The 21,662-nt window shown below is 47.9% G+C and overlaps 1 protein-coding gene across 12 annotated transcripts in view; it reads right to left on the reverse strand.

Annotated features, from left to right (window-relative positions):
* Positions 1–123: 123 nt before the first annotated feature.
* PPIP5K1 (diphosphoinositol pentakisphosphate kinase 1) overlaps positions 124–21,662 on the reverse strand; it is a 41,544-nt gene continuing 20,005 nt past the window's right edge. For 8 of the 12 annotated variants that reach the window (XM_048955739.1, XM_048955735.1, XM_048955740.1 and 5 more), the window contains 6 exons: positions 21,225–21,309; positions 16,631–16,753; positions 12,400–12,462; positions 5,052–5,189; positions 4,502–4,615; positions 124–3,302 (listed from right to left, as the gene is read on the reverse strand). In XM_048955739.1, coding sequence (XP_048811696.1) covers positions 2,617–3,302; positions 4,502–4,615; positions 5,052–5,189; positions 12,400–12,462; positions 16,631–16,753; positions 21,225–21,309 — 1,209 coding nt within the window. In that variant the 3' untranslated portion in view covers positions 124–2,616. Of the gene's footprint in view, positions 3,303–4,501; positions 4,616–5,051; positions 5,190–9,761; positions 9,942–12,399; positions 12,463–16,630; positions 16,754–21,224; positions 21,310–21,662 lie in introns of all 12 variants that reach the window. The other 4 variants (XM_048955745.1, XM_048955742.1, XM_048955743.1 and 1 more) reach the window with 4 other exon arrangements.

Consider the following 21,662-nt stretch of genomic DNA (forward strand, 5'->3'; position numbering starts at 1 on the left):
ACTTCCAGCTGTTTCAAGCCATTCTTTAAGTGTGCATGGTGTGGGCAGGGGTGTGCAGCACTGCTTCTCCCCCTCTACTGCTGTGGCCCTGCCCTGCCCTCAGCCCTGCAGAAGGGATTCCCAGGCTGGGGCAGATCTGCCTCCTGGAGAGGGCTGCTCACTGTTGCAGTCCCAAAGCCGTCTCCTGTCCCTTGCAGCAGACCGAGGGCCCGCAGGCACAGCTGCGTGTGCAGTCACTGCTGTGTATGCTGCGTCACAGACTGCACCGCAGCCCTCTGTCCATCCTCTGATCCTCAGGAACGGCTGCTCTGCCTGGCACAGCTCCCCTGGAACTGGAAACATCCCCCGAGTGTGGGAGGCACAGCCGGGCAGTGGCAGCCTGGAGCCAGCGGTCAGCAGGGCGTGCAGCAGGGCCTGCACACGGTGCTGGTGCAGCATGATGAGGCCCATCCGTATGGCAGCAGCACACCTCTGCCCTGCTGCACAGCTCCTCTGAAGGGAAAGTAACTCTTTTGGGCTCTTCTGCTGCTCAGCTGAAAACGAGGACAGCAGCCACCTGCTCCTGCTGTGCCCGGCTGCAGTCAGGTTGGGCTGAGGCCACCAGTTCAGCTCCTCTGCTGCCCAGGAGCCCTTTGGAGGAAACACTGCACAGAGGAATACAGAGCAAAAAAAAAAAAAAAAGGCAGGGATGGGGCTGCAGATCTCAGAAGAAGCTGCAGTGCGAGGGGAGTGCACCACTGTTTGTGCAGCATGACAGAGAGCTCAGGGCGGCTGGTGGCAACGGCTGGGCTCTTTGTGGGCCTGAGAGGAGGACCACAGCAGGGCAGAACTGGAGCAGTGCACAGGCATTGCCTGAGGGCCCTGAGAAGGATCTGGAGAGCTACTCCACCTCCAGCTTTCCCACGGCCAACACTCAGGACCAGGCCACACCAAAGCCTAGCAACCTCAGCCCTGCTAGGCACAGGCCAGGGAAGCTGCTCATCCAAACCTGAATACCATACTGCCAATAAAAGCCAGAGCTCTTCCATGAGCACACAGCAGGCCGTCTCCCAGATCCCAGCACAAAGCCCTGCAGAAAGGGCGTGGGTTTCCTCCTGGTGCAGAGCTGCACTCAAAGCCACTGTAAGATCTACTGCATTTCAAGTACAAATAGACATCACCTGAAACACCCAAACTGAAAGGCAGAGTTGTTGGGCATGAGGAAACATTACACAGGATGTCCTTGGAACCAGTGAGAAGGAAAACATGAGAGGAACCAAACACTAACCCAGAGTCTTCACTCTACAGCAACCACTGTGGGTCCTGGGCAGCCAGGTCCTCTTCCCCCATACAATCAGTTCTTCAAACACGGAGAATGAAAAGAAGCATCTGGCTTTCTCAAGCAAACCCCATGTGTACGCACTCACTTCAGCAGTGACTTGTCTTGACCACAGTTTTTTCTTCCTCCAGAATGGCCGAGAACCAGCAAGGCTTGCTGCCCTGAGCATCAGCAAGATCTGGCACATGCACACTGCTGCACAAGTCAGCTAAGACAGACACGAGACCCACAGCAGAGATTTACTGTGAACACACATCACAACACAGCACAGAGATCTTTGGGCAGAGCTTCACAAAAACTTATATCGTAGCTACAGACAAACACGCAGACTTGTCCATAAATACAGGAGGCGCAAGAGGCACAGCCCTGTCCTGCACTCAGGATGCGGCAGGGACTGCTGTGTCAACGTTGCCCTCAGGCTTGCGCTCACAACTCATTTACATAAATATGTATTAAATATTTCTCATTTTATATAGAATAAAGTTTTCTTCTTATTGGTTTCTAATAATCCTGATTTGCTCAAATAGCAGTTTCTCTTAATTTCTGTCACCAAGAGTTCAAAGCTTTACCTCACATGACCCTTGGGGACTAGAAAAACCCGTGTGTGTCCTCCCTGCACACCTCTCTCTGGCTGGATCCCTGGCTCCTGTCAGCCCAGCGCAGCAGGAAAACATTCAAGTCCACTCCAGAGAGAGGTTTTCTTGCAAGTAGCAGTCTTGAACCTGTTCTTCCCATTGCTCTCCTTCTCAAACTCACTCAGAACGCTTTCTCCTTTTCCTATTCTTCCCTCTACTGCCTCTCTGGATCAGTTTTTGGCAGCCAGTAGTGGGGATCAAGAGAAGGAGAAAGAAGGAACAGAGAGGAGGCTGATGGTTGTGAAGAACCCGATTACTTTGAGCCCAGAATGCCTTCCCTGAGGGCTGTGGGCCTACTAATCTCCAGGGAGCATTTGTCTCCTCTGGACTCACCACTCCAAAAGCCTCAGCAATACCAATCCTCCACTGTCCCAGTGAGCATACAGCCCTAGGGAAACGCTGAACCAACACAGTGCCACATCCCTGCTCAATGGAGGTGCATCTGTTGTTCGTTTAACATGGCAGATGAAGTTTTGTCTCTTGCTGGATGGCAAAGAGCTGGCTTGCGTAGGAGCAGAGCAGACTCTTCCGCAACCTGGAGTCCTATGGACTTGGGACATGGCTTGTTCCATGGACAACCATCTGCATGAAGTGCTGTGCAGGAAGTTGCCTCCAGGCTGCCTCCAGGCTAGAAGCGCTCACAGTGTGCTGTCCAGTGAGCTGCTAGTTCTGCTGATCCTCCTGACATGGTGGCTGCAGCCCCTCCACACTCTCCTCAAGAGGCAGCGGTTGTTCCCAACACAGCTTACCAGACAGAAGCTGGTCTGACAGAGCACTGCAGCCCACAAATGGTTCCTCACTCACACGCTCTGGGTCCAACTCTTCTCCCAGAAGCTCCTCTTCACAGGGCACCAAGATGTTCTTGCCCAGCCAAGACTGATCCAGGCCAGTCATTACCCCTATATCTCCCTCACCTGGCTTCACTCTCTCCCCAGCTGGCCTCATCTCAGACTCTGCACCACTCTTTGGTTTCCCTATGTTAATTGGATCTAACATTTCCTCAGCTGAATCTTCTTCCACCTCCACCATACTTTTTTCCTCCAGGTTAGAGTTCTCCTTTGCCAGCTCCTTCTTGCACAGTTCTGGGAGCACACCTGGCTCTGGGTCCTTACTCCAGGTCTCTGGGGCACTGGGCTCCGTCACTGACAACCCAGCCATGCCCACTTCCACACCAAGCCCTCCACTATCAGGCTGCCTCTCCTGTTCAGGGGACTGGCTACTCAGCTGCTCCTCATTTTTGGGGGGACTGACTGAAAGTTTCTCAGCGAAGTTGAAACGAGTGCAGCTGTCCAAAGAGGTTGGGGAGGATGGGCCTGCACTGGAGACAGTACTGGAAGGGCCACTGCTGTCTGCAAAGAGGAGGAAAAATCATAAAACATTTAGCTGATATTTCTTTAGCCCAAAGCCTGAGCAAACCCAAGCTGTCACCATCCCACAGTTCTACAAGAAATGGGTGAGGGTCACCTATGTGTCATGCACCCTGGCAGGAGCTTGCAGCTGCTATTCGGTGTGCTTCTGGCAGCAGTTCAGCTCATGAAATCACAAGCACAAAATCCACACTTACATTGTTATACAGTGCTACACTGACATTATAGAGCAACACAAAACTTCATGTTGGGTATTGAGTGGAAAAGCTTTCTTTCATTCCCTCACTATTACGGGACACTCATCTCTAACCTCACCACCCTTGGATCCTGCCACACACAATCCCTGAATGCTGAACTACAATTGCCTCTGGAAAAATAAATACTTCTCCACCAGTGACTGTTCTTTTCTTATGCTGTACAGTGAGTGAAACTAGAGAAAGATTTAGATTATATCTAGTCCATTAAAAGGGGGAGGACTAAACAATTGCTGTTGGCCAGATCAGTTCCTTGACCTCAGTGACAGCTCAGCAAATAGTTCTTCAGGCAAAAGGAGCCAACAGCTAGGAGAAGAGCATACCTGCCTTTCATTGGCAACACTGACTTGTGTTAAGGTGTTTGCTGTTGAACTGTTTGATGGGTCTTTCCCCTTCAAGATGCAGTCAGATCAGCAAAGGGGACAAACTCTAGTCATCACTTCAGCAGAGACCGTGACAAGCAAGGGGTTACAGAAAAGCCCACAAGTGAAGAGTCAAATGGAAGGCTGTCCTCTATAGAGCTCTGACTATGGCATGTATGTGGCTGGTGGGTAAGGAAGTGCTTCCACATGCTGACACTGGGTTGGCCATGTGTCATGGAGAAGCACAGAACTTGAGATGAAAATGAAGTGCATTCAGACTCTCCATGTCCTGTGGCACTCAGCAGAGGATGCCTAGAGAGATTATCCATTGAACAGCAGATTTCCCTATAATACACAGTACTACAAAGAGCCCCTTTTCCATCTGTCTCTGGGAGCTTTCTAACAGGGCATATGACTTAAATTTCCTTTTACCTACTTCCCCATTCTGATACTGTTGCATTGATGGCAAAGCATAAAACCAATATCTGGCTTCTACCATTCCACCCTCTTCTCCCCTCCCTCTCCATCACATTCACCCCTGATCAAGAAGAGAGCACACACTCACACCAAGGGGGCTTATCCGACCTCTGGCGCAATGGGAAAGAGGATGATGACAGAATTCGCTGAGACATAAAGGGGTCCCCTGGTATTTGGCTGCCAATCATTGAATCAAACAAAGCTTTAAGAAAAAAAAAATACACAGGTCAATAACTTTCAGGCAGAGAGAAAACAGAATGGCCACAATGAGTCTACATTCCCCAGCAACCACTAACAGGCACTCAGGAAAGAGTTTAAGAGTGCACATACAGAGCTGTGTCTACCCCCAGACCCTGGGAACCTGAGCCTTGGATTTCCCAAGCTGGAGCTTGTCTCCACATCGCTGCGCTGACCAGAAGCAGACAGACCCGACCAACCACTCATCCCTCAGGTGTGTGGCCTAGGATGGCTCTGAGCTGGATCCCGCAGCGGACTGCGAGGTTAGAACACCTGGAACAGGCACCTGTGACTGTGCTTGTTGCTCAGTTTGCCCCCAAAATGTAAAAGACCAGAAGTCCTTAACTGCTTGCTTTGGCTCTGCTCTGCCCTACCCAGAGATGAGCCCACCTCATCAGTACCTGCAGTAGACTGAACATGTGATTCACTGCAACTCCTGCACACAGCCGTCAGGAACTCATTGACCTGCCGCAAAGAGAGGGAGTTGTGCAAGGTCTCCAGGGGATAAATGGTGGGAACCATGGAACAGCCTTCAAAACCTGGAAAGAAACGCAATCAGAAAATGAATGGAGTAAACAGCAATCTAAGTCTCCGCAGGATTACTCACGGCGTAAGGAGCAAGGCAGTCTGGGAACTAAACCACCGCCACACTCAGGACTAAAGTCACCTTTTCTAGGCCAAGAAAATCACCAAATCACCATTAGGCAACCACATGCAGTTAAAGACCTGAAAGCAAGCATCCAGGCATACGCTAAAGGAGGAGGAGGAAACATCTAGCAGCAGCCAGGTTTGCTGCAATGCCCGTGTCTCTTTTGCTAAAATATCTGGTTATGGGGGAAAACCTGGTGTAGTTCCAGTTCACAGAAGCTAAACAAAACTCGAGTGAAGTCAACAGAATTTCCCAGGGCTCCCAGCATCGATGTCTCAACTCCAACCTGAGACACAGACCACCCTCCGCTCATCGGTCAGTTATGGTGCACTGCTGCCTTTGCAAAGACAGGGAAAAGAACCTCCCAGCACGCCTAATATACCTAATATACCCCTCCCCACGCAGCTGTTTGAGCCATGTGTCCCCAAAGAAGACCTCATTGTCTGCAAACCCTGAATTAGTAGAAGTCGTATCAACATCTGACAGACTCTTGCTCAGAGCTAAGCTGAATCACAACCACTCACAATAAATTCTTTGCTATTGAGTCAGCAGCGATTACAGCAAAGCATTTTTCTCTTCCTCCAAACTTCCTGATAGTGCTCTGTGGCACTAAGCCAGCCTGAAACTGTCAAAGGAGCAAGAAAGAAATAAAAGTGTCTCTGGGCATATGGGAGTAAGACTCCTTCTGCTCTGCTTCTCTTATTTAAAGATCTCTAAACTCCTTAAGCCCAGGCTTCCCATTCTCGTGTCCTAAGCTCCTTCCCTTGGAGTTCAGAAAAAAAATGTAAAAAGGAAAGGAATTGGATCTGTTCCTACAGGTAAGAAAAGTTACTTTGAAATGCAAAAAAATGTATGGCTCTTGATGCACACACCAAAACTGCAGCTCAGCACACTGACAGGCTAAAATTGGCCCCTGCCCCTACGAACCTGGAGCACCCATATTGTCTGCTACAAATGTCACTGCTCCAGTCCTTCAGACACCTCCAGATTTTGTCAGTCTTTGCCCCAGTGCATTCATCTAACCCAGGTCTGCAAGAGGCAAGGAACCTGAGCCAGCAGATGGTATTTAGAGTGATTACACGCCATGCAAGGAGGCCACAGATCAGAACATGACCGCTTTGCAGTGCTGCATGCATCCACTACCATAACAGCTACTGGAGATGAAGAACCCTCTAGCCATCGAGGGGGGTTACCTACACCACAAAGTGCCTACAAACATTAATTGAGACATGAAGGATAACAAATCTTTGGCTAGAACAAGGGAATGTGAGACAGAAAAAAATCACCATGTTGTTCTTTCTCTTGCTGAAAAGTCCTTCCTGAATAAGGAAGAGTGTTTATTCATAATTTTCTCACAGGCACCCTGTGAGACAAAGCTAAAGGAAAGCAGTGAGGTAAAGACTTTAAAGACCAGTAGACTGGAGATGGCGTCAGAGAAGCATAGAGGGAGGCTCATGTCAGCTCTCAACAGAATCTGTCTTCAGAGAGACCAAAGTTGACTCAGCTATCCAGTTATCCAAAGACAATGGAAAGTAGTTTAAATACAAGACAGGGCAAGGCAATGTTGTTGCAAGATACACTGGAGGCACTGACAGGGATGGGACTGTATGGGCAAACCTCTAATAAAGAGAAGAAATCAAAGATCCAGTGTCAAAGGAAGGTGTGACACCAACAATAGTACTGATAGACAGAGGCCAAGGAAGGCTCAGGTGAGAAGTGTTTTTGGCCCAAATCAATTGCTTTTGCGTATTACACTTTTACCTAAGAGTTCTGAACATCAGCATACATGTTTTCATTGGCAGCAATTACCAAGTTACTACACAGCTATCTGGCTGGGAGCTGTGTTGGCATGGAAAGGTTGCCTGTTCCTGCGTAGTGGAAATCCTGAAAGCAAGAGACAGAGCAGTGGCACTGATACATCCCCAAAGTTCTACGTGCCAAAGCTTTGTACGTCAGCTCCTCTGGAACAAAGAACACCTGCCCCACTCTCAGCACAGATCCTGAAGGGTATGGAGAAAGCCCACTCAGCAAGTTCCCCTCCAACATGCTTGGTCAGTTGAGCTGTATTTTGCTGGCAGAGCTCCAGCATGCCCCGTGTATACCCGTAAGTGTTTGTATGCATGTACGTAATATGCACACAAGTTAGGACTTCTGCTAGCAAGCCCTTCTAAATCCAAGCCTGCACAGCCAGCCTGAAGGTCTGTTCTGGTCAGCGGCTCCCTGCCCACAGTGCCAGCAGCGTACATCCATGAAGGGCTACAAGAGCAGACAGCATGTGGTGACTCCTCCCCCAGGCCTGCAGTGACCTTACAGCTCAGAACTGTTCTGAACACAGTGCAGCTTTTTCATGACATTCCAGTCTCCACTCAAGTTCAGCTGCACTTTTAACACCCCCATGCAGAGTTATGAGGAGTTTCACTCTGTTTCTGGTATTATTAAAAATTCATTCCTATTTTATGCTGCCTCCTATTTGGTCTATAGGAAACATCCCAGTTCTTGTGCTGAAGCAGAGGCCAACCTGCAGATCCCCACTGCTCCTCTCCAGGCCACTCACACCACTACCAAAACCACCCTTCCCACATTGCAGATGTCTCCCTTTTCACAGTGGTGATGGTCAGCTCTACATGAAGTTGGGGCCGTTTCCTCATGTTACCCAACACGGATTTACCCTGAACAACACCTGCCGTTTCACTGCCCAGTCGCTCACTGTCCCATGCTCCTGTTTCCTCACAGCTGACCTTTGCAGTTATTATCACTGCTATTCATTACCAACATACACTCCACACCCTTTCTTTCCTAAACTGGATGAGCATGGATTTCCAGAATGATCACTTCAAGGCTTGATCCTTCCAGCTATGGATGCCAAGCACATACTCTTATCTCCTTGTTTCTGTCTTTTTCTTCTTTTCTTTGTTTAGGTAGAAGTGTACCTGAGAGCCAAGCAGGAGAGGAGGGGAGGGGAGTACATAGTTTTACATAGGATAAATTTGGACTTTCAGCTACAAAGACAGGAGGAACTTCTCTAAGAAGAACACCAGCAGGGGTTCCAAAGTCACTAATTAACTGTGCTCCGAATGGCAGTCAAGCTGAGGAGAAAAAAAAAAAAGAACTTACTTAGTGCAGACATCTGATTTCCACATAGGAAACTCACTACATTGATGCACAGAGCTCATCAGCCCGGCTGCATTAGAATAGGTGGCACAACCCAGCATCATACTGCAATATTTGGAGTTTATTTGCCCAAAGTGCTGAACTCATTTCCTCTCTCTGCTGGAGCTCACATGGGAAGGTTGAGATCTGCAGTAGAGGAAGCTCAGCTTTAGCTTTGGAGGGGTCTGCTTTGTTCCAGTATCTCATCCCTTGAAGCAGTTTTGATCCTCTTTAGTATTTGTTGCTAGGAGACCAAGGATTGTCCTAATTATAGATGAAAAGCAACTGCCATCTCCAAGCTGCCTACTCGGTAGAAAGGGCTGTATCGAGAATAAACAGGCTGTATATAAAAAATTCTCTTTTCTAGGCTTTGAAGATGTTTGATCCTGTTGCTTCACTGCCCGAAAAGGTGTGCTATGTCTGCCTCTGCCACATATGGGTCTGAATGAAAAAAGAACTCCATGCATCACACCACACATTCAGCAAGCCACATGCACCGAGCAGGTCTTATGGTGCAGCCAGATACCCCTCTCAGAGAGGAATCTCCTGCTTGTCTTAGGAGCACTGAGACCTCAACGCATCAGATTTCCCACCTGTGCCAGAGGCTGACAAATAGCCAAGAAGCACTGATTTATAACTGATTTATAGATTTAGTACTGGAATCACCTGCCTCCCCCCATCTGACACGCTGCAAACTTCCTAACAGGTGAAACAGATGCCATGCAGTGCAGACGCACAGAAGCTCAGCGTCTACCCTAGCTTAACTTGGTCTCTCTAAACAACACAATCCCATGAGCACTCATTTCCCCTAAATAAATTTCCATTGCACGTTCCTTCACTCTGCCCGTGATCAGCTGCAGTGCCTCCTTACTCTCATTTCTTTCCACATTCTCAACCCATTGGTTCTTCCGTCAATAAGGGAACACTAAGCAGCACGCTACTGAGACCCGGGCAGGTGTATCACATCAGCAGGACACCACGCTGGCAGGAAAACAGCATTTGCAGAAAGCTTATTGGCTTACCCTGGATAAAGGAAGAAGGCAATGAACAATTGCCCAGGATGGAAAGAGCAGAGTTAGAGCTACACAAAGAGCACTGGCTCCACGTGGAAAGGCTGCTCCTAAGGCTACAAAACTGCTGGTACAACAGCCCGCACGCCTTGCTGCAGCAGCAATCCAGAGATGTAAGGGATGCAGTGAGGGGAAAGGCTTTCCATTTTTTAGAAGCAAAGCATACTTTGCATTCTCAAGCAGACAGTGGTCCCCACTCAGCTCTAAGAGCACGGGACTAAGGCAGCTGCAGCGTGCAGTACCGTAAAGACACTCCAAGTCATCCTGCCCTGAGATCAGCCAGCTCCTGAAGAGGCGCAGGTGGTAGGAGCACTGCTGGAGGTGATGGGCTAGAGTGGCATCCAGGCAGATGTTCCGGCTCGTGGCATAGTCAGAGGAAAAACGGCGCAGCAACTGGGCAACGTGGTGGTGCTCAAACGCATCTGGAGGAAAGGGGCCACAAAGAGTGAGAGGAGCAGGGAGGTGCAGCTGGGAAACAGAAAAAATGTAGAGATGTAGGAAACGGAGCTGCCAGCAACGGGGCTGCTGCGCAGGAGGTGACCCACATCACGCACTACAGCCCGGTCCCTCCCGCACTAAGAACAGGAATACCCTGAGTTCTACGCACCCCAGATCGGAAGGCAGCAGGGCAAGCTCCCGCCTGACCCAGCCTCTGCCAAACGCAGTGCATGGGGGCAGTCCCACCACAGGCTGAATGGCGAGGTTTCATCTTTGTAAGTGAAGTCGGACAACTGAAGAAATTCCAGGACACGTTCTAAGTCCTGCACACTTCAGGTTCAGCACCATAAGGACATTGTCCCAGACTCACCCTCGCAGCAGACAAGAAATCCAAACTGCCAACAAAGCACAGCGTCCTGCATCCAAACGCAGCCGCTCACTTCATCAGATGTGGGAGAACAAATGACCTGACACCGAACGTCTGGAGGCGGCGCGAGGTGCGCTGGGGGCAGCACGACTCGACTGAGAACACATTGTTAGCGTGTGTGGAAAAAAAGAAGTGCTGACGTACCTTCTTGAAACTCTCAAGAGAGCCCTGTGCAATCTTTTGTGATGTTCTTGCTATTGCATGGCAGACAGGATCCTAACATACAGGCCTGTCTTCTCCCCTATTCATGCAGCCTCAAGACTCGTGTCCTGCTGCCAAGACTCATGAAATCAGGTGATAAACCATCTGGCCTGATCCTGTGCTTGGCCACTGCTCTCTTTCACCCATCCCACCTAATCAAGTAGAGGCAGCTCTTCAGAATAAAAATATCCAGATTCAGGGCTGTGAATAACTTTTGCATCCTCAGGCAAGTGGTTCATGCAGCTAAACACCTTTCCCATTAAAACCAGTGCTATATCTATGCCAAACTTTATGCTCACACCTGCTGGACACCTGCTTTCTTGATTAAGAAGCACTCTGCCATGAGAAATATTCACTGGGTGCTTGGGAAAAACCTGATGCTGTTTCACTTTATTATACTTCTGTGGGGGGCAGTTGCTTTACAGTATGGTTTAGGACAGGGTGGCACTTGGTTCTGTTGACAAGATAGAACATCCTGCTAACACACATCTCCTCAGATGGCACCCAGACATACAAGCAGATTGAGCAGCCACCCCTTCTGGGAAGAACAAAACCAAGCAAACTGAAAGTAGGTTCTCTTTGGATAGCTGAAGCAGTAAGGCCACACTTAGCCTCCCCTCCCTCCTCATCTTTCCCAGAACTTTGGTCTTCGTAACCGCCTTCTGGACTTCTTTCACCTTACAGATCACACAGAGCAGAAGTTCTCTGTGTTTATTAAGAACAGGATTTCAGAGGCAGCCCTGATCATGTAGGACGGAAATGCTTAAGCCGGTATCTTTCCACAATCTGCTTTGGTTCTAAATTGTCTCATGAGTTATGGGTAGGAGCAATGCTATGAAACAAATGTTTGCAAAAGCTTCTACACACGGCTTGGATAATAAATAGTAGCTCAAGGAATCTTCTACAGCAGAGCTAAGGGTCTTTAGCCTCAAGAGATCCACAGTTCCAGTGATGGGTTACTAGTGAATAAACATAGGCACTGTCAGACATCCTTCCTTACCAAGCCTTGTCATAGCTACCAGTATTATAGGAGTGAGGATGGTTGAAGACGCGCCGTGTGGCACGCTGCTGATCTTCTCCTAGCTTGGGAAAGTGGCAGGGCCAAGGCAGCACTGCACATCAACAGCAGATGGATATTCTGGAGACCATTCCCAGGAAAATGTCTGCAGGAAAGGTGAGACCACTCCCACCAACACCACCGTGCCTGGAGTAACCAAGCGCCCAACCTAACAAACCAGTCTGCAGATAGGAGTACTGGTAGCTTCGTAGCCTCCTAAGACCACTGTGCTAAGGAATGCTGCTGGCACCTCCCACCCTCCCATCACAGACTGCACTTTTCCAGGATCTCTTCTGGTTTCAGACCTGAAGATCCTCAGTGTAGAAGCTGAGGACCAAAGTTGCTGGTGCTCTTAGGATATGAAGTAGACATTCCCCCCACACACCTCAGGTCCAAGGGCATTCTTCCCACAACCTCCACCCCCTGCAAGGCAGTACTGTAGAAGGCCTTACATCAGCAGTGGATTTAAAGGCTGCTTTAGGAATTCCATTCAGTCACTGCTCTTAATTATTCATCTGGGACAAAAATGCAGTCTGACGGACCTCCCACAAACAGTACAGGAACCACTGAGCAGTAACAGCAAATGAATGAACAAGCCAGTCACAAGGAGACAATGGGGGAAGGTGAAGCATGGACACCGGGTACACAGACACGCAAGAAACCACAAGAAGGCTGAGAGTATGTGCAGAGAGGAGAACTGAATGTGAGCATGGGGTTAGAAGTGTGAGGGAACGTCAAATCAAGGAAGCAAACGTACCATTAGTCGGATGCTTTGCAAACGACACAGAAAATCGTTTTACGGCTGGCATAGACAAGAGCTCTGAGGAAATAAAAACAGATCATCTCAGTTAACAGCCTGCCTCTAGGGAATCCCCAGTTCACATGCTTGCCTCTGCCCTTTCAGGTGCACCTCCTGTGGACCCCCCCAGCACACCTCCATTGGCACTGCTGCCGTACCCCAGGCACGTTCTGCCTGCAGGTTTGGGGGAAGCTCTTGGGTTCCTCACACACTGTCAGCTCCCTGCTTCCCTTGCACTGTCCTGTCAGCGTCTCTCCTGGCTCTTCAAGGACATCAGTGGCTCTCCCTCCATCACAGACAGCAACACGTACTTCCCAACACACTTCCAGCACAGTTCAGTGAGAGATGCAACAAGGCCACACACACAGCCACATAGCTGTACCAGGCAGTCAGCAGCACCACCACATATCCTGAAACCCTACAGCTATAGTCCTCAGGATCCACCACTGCCCAAAGAAAAGACTATTTCGCAGAACTGAACAGCCTTGGCACTGCTAAATGCGGCTCAGAGCATCCTCTAAATGCAAGCTAAGCAGAACTATTTAGGAATCTGCAAGTTAAATCAATGAAGTAATTCGGGAGCAAAGAGAAGATCCATGAAGACGTATCTCTGCAGTTCTGCTGCTCATAGCATGTCAGTACAGAAGAGGTTTGGGGATACGCCTGTCAGGCTGGTCCTCAGGCTTCCCCTGGCTGTGAATCAGACCAGACCAAATTCTCACAGAAATCACACATCAGAAGTCAGTACAAAGAGGGGCTCTGTGTATCTGCTGATGGGGCACAAATAGATGAGTTTGTGGGTTGGTCTCCATATGCTCAAAAAAAAAAAAAAAAAAAAAAAACCAAAAAAATACAAAAAAACCCCAAACCACACACTTCAGTTTATTCCCTCCGGGAACTCCTCAGTTACTATGGAAAGAATGGTCTGCATAGATCGCCTGTATGCAGGGTCTGATGGGAGAACCCATCCAGTCATGCCTTTCACTACTACTCAGGACCTAAGGATGTCATTTCTATTTAATGCATTAATTCTACCTGGTCAACGTGGCCTTTATACATGCCTGTCACTTATACTGAGGTTAGGAGATTCACTTACCAATTATGCTTCCTCACCCTACACTGTGCTTCCCTATTTACACCCACTGACTTGTCCACATAGTATACTTAAATCAGCTCTCAAAATTGCTTCAATTTTCCTTTGCAGCATAACAGCCTTAAAAAATGTGGTGTTTTTTTTTTTTTTCCCCTCTTTTTAATCTACGATCAGATGGCAAAGCTCTTTACACGTGTCCTCTGAGAGCTGTGTGAGCTCTGGTGCTGCAGTCACACAGATGGTAGCCATCATCAGCCCACTCAAATCTCCTTTTTGCATTTACAAGAGCATCAGTTTAGATGGTGCTGCAACATAGGCTACTGGATCCCTGGATTCAGACAACTGAACTTCAAAGTATCACCAGAAGACCTTCCTTCAACCTGAGCTTGGGACACAACCCTCCACTGAAGCATTCCTGAGCCCTCTTCCAGTGCCAAGCAGAGAGACTGAAGAAATTAGAGCCAGTTTAATTTCACTTGAGCAAGTCTTAGATGAAATGCCACAAGCCATGCGCCATATGTTGAAGCATCACAGCCATGAAAAATGCCAGCAAACGTCTGCTCCAAAGCCTGGAGACTTTTTAAAGATTATTTGCCTGATGACTGAGAAAAAGGCCCTGATGCAAACATCCTCCCAGTGTCTGCTGTAGCCATGTCACTTACTGCACTCAGCCCTGGTGGTGTTTGGCTTCAGTGCCAATGTTCATCATTTCATTGGTGCCCATTTAAAAGGAAAGGCCCAGAACAAGGGCTGACCTCACGTCCCACACTACCTTCCTCAGGAGATAAATGCCCTTCTACCTCCTACTTGTTTTTCCCAATTCCTCACTGTAACACTGCAACGTGATGGAAAGTACAGCAATAACAGCAGGGTGGCAAAACCTTTGGCTGCAGCAGATGTGAACAAGCCCATATGCAGCAGGCATGGATGCAGAAATGAAAGAAAGAAGCTGCTCACCTCTGGAAGGCCTCAGGTAGGCAGGGATCTCCAGAGAGATACCCTCACCTCCATTGCCAACCCTTAAGTGGGGCTGGAAGGGCTCCAGCCCTTCCTGTCACTCAGGTGCACTGCACATTCCTGAGCTCCCCTGGGCTGGCCCTGCCTTCCACCAGGTGCTCCATCACTGCTGCGGGCTGCAACTCAGCATTTCTGCTACACTCATAGTTACTATGATTGCAACAGAGCACTGGCAACACAGAGTGCTGTAACACACTGAGAAATACGAAAAATGAAATGTAACATCGAGGTGAATAATTCTGGTCTGTTAGTCAAACGTTAGTTAAGTAAGTCTGACTTGTAAGTACTTGAGTGTACAGCGGCATCTCAAGACACGGAATGTAGAATTTAGGCTAACACAGCAGGAACGTGCCCTGGTCCTCGACTGCCAGGAGCCAATTGCAGGCACGCTCTTAGTACACAGCTAACAGAGAAAGGCAGCACTGCAGAGGGAATGGTGGGACTGGACAAAATCTGCCCTGGTACCAGCTGGGTACAGAACAAGCAGTCTTTGACAGTTTTCCCTGAGAACAGTAATTGCCTTTGGACCTATGGTGTTTGCTTAGAGTGGAAGAAAATCAGTCAGTGTCCTAGCTGGCCTTTTCAGTATTTCCTGTGGTATTCATACCCCTGCCCTGTGCCAAACACCACGTGCTTCTATTCTGGGACCCACGGACAGCCCGCACTTGCTGTCTCGAGCAGCTCTGGCTTATGCAGCAAGGCTTGACAAATCCTTCCAGCTCACCCTCCTTGTCTCTGTCACACAGCCTGATGTGTGCTAAGAAGCTCCCTGAAGAGGTGAAAAGCAGTGCAGTCTTCTCTTACACTGAAAAGCAGCACAGAAAGCCAGTGTACATCACGGCCTCTGTACAACAGTATTCATGGGGTTCCAACAGATTTCAGAATGGGTAACATCTTTCCACCCTGATATGTTAAGCCTTCATCCTTTTTATGGGTGTTGTGGGGGTCCCATCCCTGGAAGAGTTTAAGGCCAGACTGGATGGCCTTTGGGCAACATGGTCTAGTGGGAGGTATCCCCGCCCAAGGCAGGGGGGGTGGAAATGATGGTCTTTAAGGGCCCTTTCAACCCAAGTCATTCTGTGATTCTACAATTTCGTATAGCTAAGGATGTGGTTGGCTTTCTGGGGTGTAAGTGCACCTTGCAGACAAATATTCAATTTTTAGTCCATCAGTATCCTTAAGTCCTTCTCTGCAGGGCTGTTCTCAATCAATTCATCACCCAATCTACTCTAATTGATACTTGACAAAGTCTTACTGGGATCATGATGAACACTTTCACTGGTGCATAACATCCCTATAACTCCTCAGTCTTCTCCTGTGCTCCAGATTCCTTGAAAGTAGCAACAGCATCTCTGCTTCTCAGTGCATAATTCACTTATACCATCTGGAGACAAATCCTCAGCTGGCAACATCCCTTCATCCATGCACACCAAGCAACAGTTGCACTGATGATCCAAATACCAGACTGCCCTGCTGACCTGTGCAGCTGTTTCTACAGACCATTCACAATAACTCCAAGTCCTTCCACAGGCACTTACAGCAGGCATATCACACCTATTACACTGCCCTCTGACAGCTAGCTCAGGTTCTTCTGCATGCCCAGCACACAGCTAGGGACTTCAGTACTCAACTTGTTTCCCTCAGCACATCACATTGCCCCATCTTCTGTAGACTGAGGATTAATTTCTCAGTAGAACCTTGGTTTAGCACTAGTAAGGTCAACAAGGTAAGCGAGATGATTTTGCATGAACCAGGACAGACCCATCTCATATCTAGACCGATAATCCTTCCTCAACACCAGCAAGCAGTATTAAAATGCCAGAGAAAAATCAGCTACCAGCACTACTATACACCAGCATTACCATACATCAACACACAGCTCCTCACACAATGCCAGCCCCTGCCTTGTCCTAGCAGGGATCGCAACCTCTTGGGATACAACAGAATGCATTACTGTAGATGAGGCGAATATACACATCTGACTGTGCTGCTCTTCTTAGCAGTCTGAGTCTCTGCTTTTGTAGCTCCCTGAGATACCAAAGGCCACAGATTAACCTGCTGCACAGAGAACACACATACCGTCTTTGTATGTCAGGCTGCTGGCAAACTTTTTGCCATGGCTGCGTGCGTAGTCCTGAAGGTTGGGGGCACTGGAGGAGCCTCCCAGCACAGTGGTGCTAAACAGCCCGGTGCACTGTGACCCTGGAAAGGCATGGAAGGTGTTAGTATGACATCTCCACACCATGCAACTACAGAAAAGCAGTGTTAGTTGAAGAATGAGGAATAAACTGCCTGCTTAAGAAGCAATCCCAGGAAATACATGACGCTGGGGAAGAATGGGGAGGCAGTATTCCCCATTCTGAATTCAGCAGTGCCAAATGCACAGCAGGTAGCCAATATTCATCTCCAGGAAAGTTTCCAACTCCTTCCAATGGTTTATTTCCCCCTGGCTCTTCCAATCTAATCTAGGAAAAACATCCTGACACCAGTCAGCAAAACCAAGTACTCCAGTCAGAAAAGCCAGGGTGCAGATCACTGATGCTCATTTCACACAACATCTGCTCTCCTGTCCTTTCTCTTTGGAAGGTCCCTCTTCTGCTGGATACTCAGAAGAAAAAGCTAGCTATATCTAATGCATTTCAGGGTGTTGAAACTGTTGCTGCAAATTGGGATTAATCACACTGTCAATCAGTAAGGAAGGCAATGGGACAAGAGAGCTTTCTTTCACACCCACTTGGTCATGCACTGACTCCAGAGTCAGCCCAAGTGTCCTGTGAATGACCTTATAAAGCACCAGAGGCGCACAGTGTGAAGCTCTGCTTACCCTATGGTGAGGAAGAAGGCATGCATTACATTCTCACGCACAGGAGAGTGCATGTGAGCTACGGTGAGCGCTGGTGTTTGCACAGCATTTTTCACAGTGGCCTGACATTATGTGGTATTTGGGGAATGGCTGGGTATTTGAAACAGGGCTCTTTCAACCACAGAAAGCATTTGTGTGTGAGGGAAATAAAACCACACAACTTACTATTGAAAAGATAAAACCACTGATTGTCTATAAATTCCTTGTTCGACCGCCTTGATACTACATTCTGTAAATACCATCTGCTAAAAACAACAGTACTCCCACATACCTGGCTTCCAGAAACAAGCAGGTTGATCTTGCTCTACCTCATTTGCCAGAACAAGAAGCCTGACATACTGCCTACCGGTATTTAAGTGGAACAGTGCACCTGTTATTACTGTTAAAAGAAATAAATTCTTCCTATCGTGGAAGCAGCTCTTGGTCCTAAAACGTGGAATGATTTAAGTTGGAAGGAAACCCTGTGAGGCTTCCAGCTTGGATCAGCTAGCTAGGATGTGTCCAGTCTGCATACCTTCAAGAAAGGAGATCACAGGAAGATTCCAACTCCCTGTCCCAATATTTGACATGCTTATGCTGAAAAATTAGTTCCTCCAAGGCAATTGGAATTCCCTGTGTTGCAACTTCTATTTGTTGTTTCTCTGACTCTGTGATCTCCTGCTCAGGTGGTTGAACAGCATTAAGGTCTCCACCAATCCATGCTGCAGCTCCACACCCCCCCGCTGCTCTGCCCTGGGCTGACGCCTGCTACATCCATGCCCTTCTTCACCCAGGGAGCCCAAAGCAGGCAGCAATCTTTCAGACACAGTCTCACAAATGCTGCATAGAGGGGAAGGACCAGCTTCCTCAGCCTGCTGGCTGCAGTCCTATTAACCTGGCAGAGAGAGCAAGCCATCTGCCTTCTCTGGTTGAAGGACATGCTACTGCCTCACATCCATTTGTCACCCAGGAGGATGCCAGGTCATTTTCTACAAATCAGCATTTTAACTGGAGTCTTTTTGGGGAAAAAAAAAAAAAGGAGATTCTAAGCTTTGGGTTATTGATGTGTAAGCTCAGTCTCAGCTGATATCTGCTCTCAGAACTGTGGAGGCTGACAAAAAGAGTTGTCATATGCACTGAAGTAAGCAACTCCACCACCCTAACACTGCTAGTGGCTTTCCACTGGGCAGACCAGCATGTTTTGTCCTTGGACAAAGAGCAAACAGTTCTTGCCTGCAGGGTAACTGATACACAAGTCTGAGAACATTTTTCCTAATCCCAGTAAGGGAAGCTCAGTGGTGACTCAGCGTGAAACAGGAATCTATCAGAATGCAAACAAAATTTTGTCAAGTGGCAGCCAGCGTGATGCTCAGAGCCACATTGTCATGGTTTAAAACAAACAGCAACAAAAGACAAGACTCATTTACTGGCAAATGAAAATGTAACTATAGATTTTTCTCATTTCCCATCTTGTGCCACCAATCATTAAACTAAGGACAGCCAAGTGTTTGTAATCATACAGTAGACAAAGGCACTTTGTTGGCACCCTTAAACACAAACAGAATTTACAAGCATGACTCTGTGGATGACAGCAATTGTCTACAGTGAACTCGCTGTAGCCAAATTAAACAAAGAAGCACACATCCTAAAGAACACCATACTGGCACGTTGGATTTAAGATGTAGCAGTGCTTACAAGGAATAACATAATATGCCGGATCATTTTTGTATATTTGACTTTCAGATGTTTAAAAACGGATATCCCTTGTTTCACTCTCACTAGGAGTGAAAGTCTCAGCACAAAGCTGCCAGCCCCACTGGCAATATATCACCTCTTTAACTGCAAGGAGCGATTTTATCCTGTTTCAAAGTGCTCTGCAAGCAAAGAAAGGCACTGAAACATCCGTATGCTTCTAGAGCTGTCTACTGCAGACAGTCCAGGATGATGCACTTGTTCCTATCCAGAAAAACAAGGCATACTCCAAAGCAGCATGCTGTACAGACAAAGCAAGCTGCAGCCTTCGCTTCTTCCCAGCAGCCATTTCAAGGCATTTCTGAATTACCACAAAGACACAATCCTGGCAGACATGGCAACAGGGCAACAGCTCTGCTCTGCTTCTCCTTCTAAAATGGCTCAACATGCGAGGGAACGTCTGAAGAGATGCACACGTTCCCTCTGAGATAACAACAGCCAGACACCGGCAAGGTCAGGCTCTGAACTTCAGGAAAGCTCAGAAACAGCAGGCAGCTTCTGAATGAATCACCTCACAGCACAGCTGCTGAGACAAGCATTGAAGGCAGTGTTTAGGATCCTGTGAGTTCTATGTACTTTCTCCAAGACAAAGCGCACCTCAGATCATAAAGGGAGAAGACATTAGACTTCTGTAAAGAGAACAGGAAAAGAACCCTGAAAATTCCTTCAAGAGCTTGGTTTTCACAAGTAAAGAAGCATCATTCTTTTCAGCAGCCCACGGGATGAGCTGAGAGAAATTCACAGAAACAGACATTCTGATAAGCAAAACTGCGCAGCCTGGTGCTGCAGCACAATACCAGCTCAACCCTTCCTTGCACGCAGCCACAAGTCTCAATGGGGAAAATGGTGACTGAACTGAGTATCCAGATCTGCTCGCTCAGCTCCCACCCCAAATTTTCCGTCTGCAGAGCTTCACAGCTGGGTGAATGATCAGCAAAGGCCTCCCAGTGAGACTAGTCTGGCAAGAACTTGAAATTAAACCTGATGAGATTGCACTTCAAATTTTGTTGTCAAGTCCAGTATGGTAGTAGTCTTCTCTATTTCCAAAACAGAAACCTGGGATATTTCCTAATTGTAGCAAAGAAAATTCCATCAAATTGACAAGAATTGGTTTCCAAAGAAGCAGCTAATTCAGAAGTGACAAGGCAGTGACCAGGCCCTTCAGATAACGCTTGGCTGCAGGGTGCCTGTGTCACAGAGTGAAGAGTCAGTAACAGAACTGCTGAAAGGAAACCTGCTGCCATGCCTCAGAACTCAAATGCAAAAAAAAAAAGTAAAATGGCTCTAGAGAAAAAGAAAGTGAGCCTAACTCGGGCATTTCCATTCCCTGGTGCTTTTTAGGCTTCTGCAGGATCTGTGTTTCTCTGTTTAGAATCCCCTGGCAGCCAAGACTGCTATTCACCTTCCAAAAATTTTTTTGCTTTAGCAAAAATATTTCAGGAAGAATTTCCACAGTTCAGACACAGTTTACAGGAGGATGGCAAGGAATGGTATTCTCAAGGACACAACAGAGAACACCAGCTGCTCCAAAATATTTTCTCCCACCGGCTACCATGCAAAAAACAGCTAAGCAGGGGATCCCAGCTCTGAGAGCTGTCAAACACTGCAGCAGATGATGATGGATCTGCTTCATACAAGAGATCTTCAGGAAAAAACGGGGGAAAAACAACAGTCTTACATGAAGACAGCTTTGCATGTAAACTACTCTCCTGCAGAACAGAAAGTATTCCAGATCTCACGTGAAATCATCTCCTCCTACAAAGTTTAAAAACGATGTAGCAAATGAGAGCAATGCAGAAGCAGAAGTTCAGTCCGTAAGCTGCTCTGTTGCTCGGGTTTTACGTGGGATGACAAGTGCATCTTCTGTAGCTGCAAACTGAAGGAGGAGGTCACGCACCAAAGTCATTACAAAGTGATAAGCTCTGCAGCGGTCCAGGCAGTAACGCTACAAGAAGACACAACGCACACAGAGAGACGTATGAGGAACTTGAGCCAGAGAAATACAGGGAGGGACAGACAGATGCACATGAGAGTACAGAGGTACAGATGAGCAGGTTGGGAGCGGGTCAAGTACAGTACCTAAGCCACTCTGCTTCATCTCAGAAGCTTGCCTGGAGTAAGTGCTGAAGAGGCGATAACCTTTGGAAGAACATTCAGAAAGCACCTGCAAAGAGAGAGTACGATCAGGGCCATGCCCTTGTTACCCACTGCTGTCCAGTGGCTTTGTACAGAAGTAAAAAGTGCCTCTTGCTTAAAAATCACAATTTTCAAGAAGCATACAAGTACTCTTATGCTAAGACTGTGACAACGTGTGCTCACTTTTAATTTCATGTTTGCCTGGGGATGTGGAACAGTGGAAATTTCAGAAACAGTAAGGGATCCCTGTACTGAGTTCCTTGTCTCCTAAGAGCACTGGGATCACTGGGACTTCCTTCTTTCGCAGCAGAAACGTATAAATATCCCCTTCAACACAGCAGTGCCCAAGGCAGACTCTCAAAGTACCGCATACAGAAGTCA

Source organism: Lagopus muta, chromosome 10 (assembly GCF_023343835.1).
Source record: "Lagopus muta isolate bLagMut1 chromosome 10, bLagMut1 primary, whole genome shotgun sequence".
NCBI classification, from domain to species: domain Eukaryota; kingdom Metazoa; phylum Chordata; class Aves; order Galliformes; family Phasianidae; genus Lagopus; species Lagopus muta.